This window comes from Equus caballus, chromosome 5 (assembly GCF_041296265.1).
Source record: "Equus caballus isolate H_3958 breed thoroughbred chromosome 5, TB-T2T, whole genome shotgun sequence".
Classification (NCBI taxonomy): Eukaryota; Metazoa; Chordata; class Mammalia; order Perissodactyla; family Equidae; genus Equus; species Equus caballus.
Window position 1 is genome coordinate 37,328,962 of NC_091688.1, and position 9,155 is coordinate 37,338,116.

The following is a 9,155-nucleotide window of genomic DNA, read 5'->3' on the forward strand; positions in this document are numbered from 1 at the left end:
CTTTTGGTGCCCTTTTAGAATTAGCTCAGAAGTTCCTGGCACTAACTACAACTCAGGCACCAGCTCTGCAATTTGTTTAATTCCTGGGTTAGGGTTGATCTATGAATTTCAGCTGGTTCTGAGAATGGACCTTGAGAGAAGAATCCCTTCACATGTGTAAGATTCTAAGGAGACATGGATGATTCAGAGGCTGACTCATGGGGGTGAGGTTGTTGTGTGCTTGTAGGGGTAGAATAGAGTCATAGAGGGATCATGTTATCTTAGGGAGTAATTCTTACTAATGCTAAGGACCAAAGAAGACCAGAAGTAAAGGTCTTCAACTCAACTGGAAGAGCTTGAAGTATCTAAAGACTGGTGTTGATGGGAAATTCCCAAATTCTAAGTAGAGAGTCAGGCAGAATGACTCCTGTAGAAACAGAGGCTGGAACTTTGGAAACCGCTTATTTGGCTGTAAGAGCATGAGGAGAGGGGTCAAATAAAGATCATAGCCCATGGTCTCAGAGAGCTGAATTGAAAGAGTCACTTGGAGAATCTTTCTTCCCTCTGTCTCTGACACACTGAATAAGATGAGAAAAGGGCCTGCTTTCACTCTGTCTTGAGAAGGCACAGTTCTTGATCCGTTTCTCCCACAGGAAGGGCTATGTCTCAAAAAAGGACTATACCTCATTCCTGGTTGACAAGGAGTCAGAGAACATCAAGTCCAGCAATGAAATAGAGAATGCTTTCGAAGCCCTGGCAGAGGGCAAGGCCTATATTACCAAAGAGGACATGAAACAGGTCAGAGTCCAGTTGTGTCCATTCTCATTATGGTCTCATCATAATCTAGATTTTGCTCACCTCGAGCATGGTTGCCTACTACAGGCAACTACCATCCCTGCCAAACCCAGTTTTTTTTTTTGCTCAAATATGGCTTTATACTAGATATCATTTGCTTAGATCACCAATTCGTGTTGTCTTGACCAAGCTCAATAACCTACAGGCAATCTCTAGTGACTATCAGGGTCAATCCCAAACTTACAACTCAGTTTTTAAGGCTATTTTTTAACCCCATTTATTTAATAAATCAAATTTAGTGAATGAGATAAATAATGTAGTCAAAGTGAGATGAAACTCTTGAGGTCAGAGCTGAGTTGAAGAAATGAATTGGTCTTATTCATGAGAAATTTTGGATTTATGAGAAAAGTGTGCGATAGGAACAGGGCTGGCTTTTTCTTCCAAAGTTTGTCCACTTTCTGGGTTTAGGGCATAATGGAAGCCCCAATGATCCAGGTGTTTTGAATCCTTATAACTGTATCTTTCTTTTTTATGTTTCAGGCCCTAACCCCGGAACAAGTGTCATTCTGTGCCTCACATATGCAGCAATATGTGGACCCACGGGGCCGAAGCCACCTTTCTGGCTATGACTATGTTGGCTTCACCAATTCCTACTTTGCCAATGGAGAAGCAGCTTCTTCTGAATCATAGAAAATCTTGGTGTGGTGGGAAGTATTGGGGAAAGATGGAGACAGGAATGAAGAGTGGAAAGATAATCCAGTGTGTGTGTGTGTATGTGTGTGTGTGTGTGTATGTGTGTTTTACGACATTTATTGCAGGACCTGGAAAAATCTCAAGCTTGGGAGCTATAAGGCATTAACAGACTTTGAGAAGAGGAGGCCATGGGCTTCTTTTGTATGAAGCTAGTCACTACTGAGAGGTGCCAAGCTTTCTATTTTTTACTTTTTGGGGTTCAACATAGCTTTATTATTTTGTTTTGTTTTGATTATAGATTAAGGTGTTTTCTTTTTTAAAAAAGCATTTATTTTTTAAGTATTTCTTTTTAATAGGGCAGTGTGAAATAAAATGTTGTTGACCGAATTGCACTTCTGCATTTTTGAGAATTGTTCTGTTACATAAATCTGGGCAGCTAATTACACTGTAAATAAGGGCCATGGTAGAGTAGATGAAAAAGACCCAGGATGATTTACAAAGAATTTCTTTTGAGCTTTGGAGTGTGTTTAAATTCTTACATTTGAAAATGAAGATTTTGATATTGTGGGTAGCCCCAATATTTTGATCTGTAAAATGGAGCCATACAGAGAAGGCCAGCATAGCACCTATTTTCTTCATAATCTGTCTTTTTTCATGCTTCCCTATTAGAGTGAATGTTATTACTCTCAGAATAGCAAAATTCCAGCATAACAGGACTTCCTTTTATCCTTCATGTCCCCAAATTTCCTCTTAAATTTTAATGTGATAAAAAGTAATATTTGTTTTGATTTACTTCCATCTCCTATTAGTGTAAGAGTGAGTATAATTATTTATAAATCAAGAATTAAGAAAAAAACAGGAAGAGATGGTACTATCTTCAGAGAATTCTCAGGTCATGTTGGTCTGAACAGGTTCAAATGGTGATGTTCCATCCAGACTTGTAAAATTTGATGGTATCGTTTGCTGTGAGAATTCCTAGGTCATTTCTTTGCCTGTTGTGAAATTGCTAATATCCTGCACAAACGGTCTCCACCTCTCAATCCAGGTGTATAGCCACTCGATTACAATCTTAAATCTCAATCCTATCCTTTGCATATAAATTAGTCATTCCTTAGTCCGGGGCAAATCTTATCACAGAGGCCATTTAAAAGAATTTTGGTTAAAACTAAAAAGCTATCTTTGCTGCTCATAAGTGGTTTTACTGATTTTTGCTTAAACAATTGGATACTATGAAATATGACAGTAGAAAAGTATTTGAAAAAAATGCTCATAAATGTCTAAATGTCTGATTATCTGATTATGAGTTATCAAAAATGGTTACAGTTGAAAAAAGTATAGCCCGATATAGCATAGAAAATCAGTATAATTTAATATTACATGTACCAACTGTGGAAAATCTAAAAAATGTGTGCTTGAAATAACCAAAGGCAAAGGTGAGTATGGTTCCATTCTCTACCTGACCCCTGCCCTACAAGGACTAAATCAGATTATTAGACACGTGATAGGTCAAGAAATGCTCTTTAAGACAAAGGACCACTTATACCATCTTATAAAAGAGAAGCTAGTGATGACAATGTTTTTCTGAAGAATCAACAAAAATGCCATAAGAATATGGAACTGTCAGAGTTATACACAGCTCCTTCTGAAATTAAATTCTGACTACCTATGCACTCAAGCAAAAAATTGTAATATGGGAATTATCATACATTATTTAATTGGGGACTATAGATATTCAATTTATGATATGACAATTAGAACTTGTATCAAATGTGTCTCTCAATCTCAGGGTTAAGTTTCCCCTAATTGATGCTTATCTTTTTTTGACTTTCTGTTCACTTACTTTAGACCAGCATCTCTGACTTCTTATTGCTAATTCTCTTCTTTACAACATATAGATTGGAGCCTGCCTCTGAGCCACAGCCCTATGGTTACATTCTGATTTTTCTTTCATGATTCCTGTGCTTGGTTTGGTCTCAAAAACTCTTCCACTCTTAACTGAACACTCCTTTTTACTTTTTATGGGACTCTCTCATGCCAAACATTGGCCTGGAAGCCATTTTTGTTTCCTATATTTTGAGCCATCTCCCAGTACTTAATCTTCCCAAGTCTCTGGGTCTAGATCCATCCTCCTACCTTCTCCAGTCACACGTTGTGCCAGGTAACAGAACTTTGCTTTTCTTTGACTGGTGATATCATGAAATATAAGATGGTGGACACTGCTGGCTCTAGCTTCAGCCAGCATCAACTAGGCAACAAATAGGACAGCCTAAAGTGATACCATCTGGAAACTCCAAATAATAATAGATGGTTATATTGAGTGCTTCATGTAATACGGGCTCTGTTCTAAAGACTCTGTATTAATCATCACAAAAAAGCCATATAAAATACATACCATCATGATTCCATTTTACAATTAAGAAAATGGAGGCACAGAAATGTTAAGAAACTTGTCCTAGGTCACACATCTGAAAAGTGGCAAGACTAGGCTTTAAACTCAGGAAGTCTGACTCCAGAGACTCTGGCCTTAATTGGCTCTTTAAAGGACCATGAGTTGGGCATGTGTGGTCATGTTCACATCAGAGGGACCTCTACTTTTCTGTGTGTGTGTGTGTGTGTGTGTACCTGGAAGGAGGGTTCTTTTTTGAGCACATGGTCACAGTCTTAATCAAAAAAGGGAATTCAAATCATCTAGGGAGATCTTGTAAACTATTTCAACCTGTCCCCACCCCAGATAAATTGCGTCAAAGTCTATAGAGATGGTTCCCAGGAAGACGTATTTTGAAAAACCCCTCCAAGTGATTTTTATAGCCTTCCATACTTAACACTACTACATTTAGAAGTTAGACGGACATTTGAGTATTACTTTGCAATTCTTAGAACACCTTTACTCAACATTACTCAATGTGAATTTAGGGAACGTTATGCTAGATGGACAGAATAGATTTTAGAAATGAATTTGCTCAAACAGGCTCAGTGCAATTGGGGGATTACTTCTAGCCTGTAGTGAAAAGCACCCCAGAGTACACGGCCTTTCTCCCCTGATCTAGGCCTTTTCTACCGTCTGACTAATTAACTCTCCAACTTCTCTACAACGTATTCTCTTCTCTGGGATTTATCTTTCTTCCTTGCAAATTTGATTTCCACCAAATCCTAACTATAGGATGTATTTCTTCCCTGGAAGAGTGGAAAAATATGGATTCCTATCTGAATATCCCCTCAACATAAGTTCCTCCTTCTTTCTCAAGTCTTACCCCATTCCTAACTCATTGCTGAATCATGTGAATCCTACATTTTCAAAATCTCCTATGTTTGTAATTTCCTTCAGTTTCCAATACCGCTATCCATCTTCAGGTCTCTTTACCTTGCTTTGGGATGATGACAATGGATTTCTTACTGATCTCCTTGCCTCTGTTTTGTCCCTGCTGAGATCTATCACCCTCTCTACTGCTAGATTAATTCTCCAAATCACTTCCCCGATGCCGCTCTACTCTCTGCTCAAAGGTTTACTGTGTCCTATCCCCCTCTGCCAAAAGGATCAGGTCTGAAGCAAAGTATTCAAACCACTGTCTGCAAAGAAATCTTAACCCAAGCTAACTTAGTATCTCAGCACCTGGGAGACATTTTCAAACATTCCATTGTCCCTCTGGACAACTCACCACACTCTGAAACAGGCCTATATTATCTTGCTATGGAGACTGTAGCTATTCTGTTCTCTTTTCTTAACATATTTTCTTACCACTTACTACTTTCAGAACTCACCCATCCTTTAGGAGAAAGTTCAAGTACTGCTTCAGACATGAAGACTTCTCTCATCCTCCACTGAGAATAACCTCTTCCTAAACCAAAAGCCAATATCCATTTGCTTAGCACATTATCAATAGCCGCAGCCAATATTTATTTAAATATTGTTATGATCCAGGTATTGTGCTAAATTCTTTACATGCATGATCCTAGTTAGTCAACACTGCAAACCATTAAATTACAACCATTTTATAAATGAGGACATTGAAGCTGAGAAACATTAAGTAATTTACCCAGGGTCACACAGTAAATTTCAGAACCTGTCTTCAAACTCCTACCTGAGAGCTGTGTAAATTCATTATACCTTTACTTATCCCTAAGAATATCTGGCCCCATGCATGATGTATTGTAGGTGGGAAGTGAAATAGGCAGGGTAAAGGGCTCCACCAAAAATTCTAAAGAACAGGATCCATGCTGGGAAGTGACCCAAGTGAGGAGGGTACCTGATACCCAAGAATATGAGGCCATCAGAGAACAACAGCAATTATCAAGGAAAATAGGCAATAAATATATTTTCTGAAATAGATTCTACCCAACTAGAATAGCCAATTAAAAGGAAGAGGGCAAAGCAATAATGAGCCAGAGGTAGAGGACAACTAGCTAAAAAGATGAAAGACACTCGTTTACCCCATGAGAGAGAGAGAAAATAACTTTCATTTAGCAACACATTCAAATTGATTTGTCAAACTGGTATTCAATGAGTTTCAGATCTTCAAATAATAGTATAGATTGGATAATATAATTATGTAATGATTTTAGACATCTCTACAGTATCCTTGATAGGGCCCCAGCCAGCCCTGTCTTGAACTTGAGCACTCCAAACTTCCCTCATCTTGTTCAACTCAGAAAATTCTTAATGAGTTGGGTTTCAGTAACTAGTGGTGGCATCTATGAGGCTGGATCTGAAAATTCAGATTCTGAGCTTAGCATGAGGTAGCACAGTGAACAGAGCAGGAAGTCTTGCCTCTGCATTCCCCAGCAGCCATAAAGGAAGTGCAGGAGGCAGGATGGGGCTCTCCCAGGGCTTGGGGGTGGGAAAACTTTGGCCTGAGGCCCTGAATACCTGGCCCCTTGGCCAGAGTTGCTGGTCTATGTTGATCCTGTAGAGAGAAGACTGTGCCATTAAGGTAGGTCTCATCTTTTACCCAGAAATCTCCCTTGGAAAGCATTTCTCAGGGCCTTCTGCACAGCTCGATTCCTTAGACTATAAACAACAGGGTTGAGGAGAGGGGTCACCACAGTATAGGTAACAGCAATAAGTTGATCCCGCTCAAGAGAGTAGGTGGCTTTGGGCCTCAAATACATGAAGGAGGCACAGCCATAGTGAACAATGACCACTGTGAGGTGTGAGGCACAGGTGGAGAAAGCCTTCTTCCGCCCCTCAGCAGAGGGGATCCTCAGGATTGCTGCCACGATGTAAGTGTAAGAGACAGTGATAAAGGAGAAAGAGACAAGGAGGACTAGCAGGCTGAGGATGAGGATCCCTAGCTCACTGAGACCTGTATCCCCACAGGCCAGGCTCAGCACTGGTGGAGTGTCACAAAAAAAGTGCTGGATCTCATGGGAACTGCAGAATGGAAGGTGGAAAATGACCAGTGTCATTCCCAGCCCAAATATGTATCCACTCAGGAAGGAGGTGCCAAGAAGCTGGACACAGAGGGTAGGATTCATGTGGCTGGCATAGTGCAGTGGGGCACAGATGGCCACATATCTGTCAAAGCCCATGACAGCCAGAAGGAAGCAATTGGCACAAGCCCATGAGGCAGAGAAGAACATCTGGGCAGCACAGCCCACGTAAGAGATGGCCTTAATCCCCATGACCAGGCTAGAGAGCATCCTAGGGATGATGCCCAAGGTGTAGCAAGTCTCAGAGAAAGATAGGAAGGAAAGGAAGAGGTACATGGGGGTGTGAAGATGACTGTCCAGCCTGATAACTACAATAATGAAGACATTGCTCATCAGGGTGATAAGATACAGGAAGAGGAACAACACAAAAAGGAGGAGTTGCAGCTCCCCAAAGCTAGAGAAGCCCAGGAAGACAAAGCCCCTCCAGGAGGTTGCATTGGTGTGCTCCATTCTAAGTGACATGTTTGATAGATCTGTTGATTCCTTCCACTTTGTCAATAGATGCCTAGCTTCTTTAGAAGACAACATGAGGTGGATCCTCATTTCTTTGTTCCTGTTGTAACTGAAAAATGAAGTTTTGACTTAGCTAACCATCAAACTTCAGAAGGTATTTGTTACATTAAATACACAGATGTATGGGTCCATTCTCAAATGCACTTATGCACACGCAGACATACAAAGATACACACACACGCATGAAAACACATACATGACTACACATATGCAGGCACATATAAACATGCATACCACATACAAAGCACTCACACATAATTATGCACATTTCACACATTCAAAACTATGCACTGCACATTTAACATTAGTGATCATATCCACACATATATCAGGCATGCACATACATTATAAATGCATATAAGTTTATATAGCACATGCATATGTAGATATGTGTACCACACATACCAACATAATACATACACTGCCACATAAGAGTACACGTCTGGACACATACGTATTGCCTGTTAGAACTTGAGGTAGGGTGGCTTGATGGATATTATTTTATAGATCAGGCAACAGAACCAAGAGGATCAAGTGACTTGCTTGAAGTCACACAGAGTCAAGACTAGAAAAGTGTCTGGAATCCTAATCTAACATTATTTCTCCCAATAATGATGAATCTTCTCGGACATTGTGGGACACTCACTAACATGAATACAGAATAAGAAACAGCTTGTTCAACAAAAATCCCTTGTGTTGGGGGCATGGCAAGTGGTTAAGTTAGCGCATTCCACTTCCGGCGGCCCAGGGTTTCACTGGTTGAGATCCTGGGCGTGGACCTAGCACCACTCATCAAGCCACGCTGAGGTGGCATCCCACATCACAGAACTAGAAGGACCTACAACTAGGATATACATCTACGTATTTTTTTGGGGGGGGCAGTGGTTTGGGGAGAATAAGAAGAAAAAAAAAGATTGGCAACAGATGTGAGCTTAGGTACCAATCTCAAAAAAAAAATCCCTGTGTTTATGTTATCCCTCCCCAAGTCCTTTTAAATGTGAGTCCACGCGGAGCAACAAAGGAAGAATCAAGGCTCAGGGCAAGTTGTGTATCGCTCATCCAGAAGATCAGCCATCAGGCTCTACTGCCTCTGAAAAATCTGCTGTGAACCAAGGCATGTGAGAGATTAGGTAAGGGAGGATTCTCCACTCACCTGAACAGGCTCACAGCAAGGGCAAAGTCCTGCTTTTCAGCAGCCACTCATTAGACTGCCCCAACGAAGGCCTGCCTGCAGGAGAAAGGACTTGAGACCCGTCTCAGAAGCTCATTCCGAGCAAAGAGTGATGTCCCAAATGATACCAGGAAATCTCCTTCCACACCCTAGCCCCAGGTGGTGAATCCTATCTGCTTCTATCAAAACAACTTCTCTCTCTGAGGGCTCTCCAGTCCCAATGGGTGCTGTTTTGGGAAGCACATGTAATTGTGCTTTTAATTATCTGGAAATATTCTTTTGGAGAAAATAGGAAAGGAAATGTAAACAAAGAGATGCTAGGAGCATGATTTAAAAATAATTTATATATCTATTATGTGCTAAATATTATATTATTTTCACATGTTAAATCTTTTTTAAAACTTACAACCAACTAACAGAAAGTGCTAATAGTTCCATTTTATAGAAGAGGAAACTGAGTCTGATAGAGTTTAAGTGGTCAGTTCAAGATCACAGCACTCTAATTATGCTTTTAAATTCACACTGTAATATGTATAGTAACAAAACAGAAATTCATCTCCCCCTACTGTTGTCTCAA

The 9,155-nt window shown here is 40.3% G+C and overlaps 2 protein-coding genes across 3 annotated transcripts in view; one reads left to right on the top strand and one right to left on the bottom strand.

Moving 5' to 3' along the window:
* SPTA1 (spectrin alpha, erythrocytic 1) overlaps positions 1–1,859 on the top strand; it is a 64,788-nt gene extending 62,929 nt beyond the window's left edge. The window contains exons 51-52 of one of the 2 annotated variants that reach the window (XM_005610224.4): positions 633–777; positions 1,315–1,859. In XM_005610224.4, the coding sequence (XP_005610281.2) occupies positions 633–777; positions 1,315–1,464 (295 nt within the window). In that variant the 3' untranslated portion in view covers positions 1,465–1,859. The remainder of the gene's footprint in view (positions 1–632; positions 778–1,314) is intronic. The other variant, XM_070266945.1, reaches the window with a different exon arrangement.
* A 4,543-nt stretch (positions 1,860–6,402) lies between these two features.
* OR10Z1 (olfactory receptor family 10 subfamily Z member 1) lies at positions 6,403–7,344 on the bottom strand. The gene has a single exon (XM_001490232.3). It carries the CDS (start codon positions 7,342–7,344, stop codon positions 6,403–6,405), a length of 942 nt encoding a protein of 313 aa, XP_001490282.3.
* Positions 7,345–9,155: the final 1,811 nt, after the last annotated feature.

Excerpts from the sequence above, each read along its gene's own strand:
- OR10Z1 (XM_001490232.3), bottom strand. The coding sequence starts at position 7,344 with ATGGAGCACACCAATGCAACCTCCTGGAGGGGCTTTGTCTTCCTGGGC.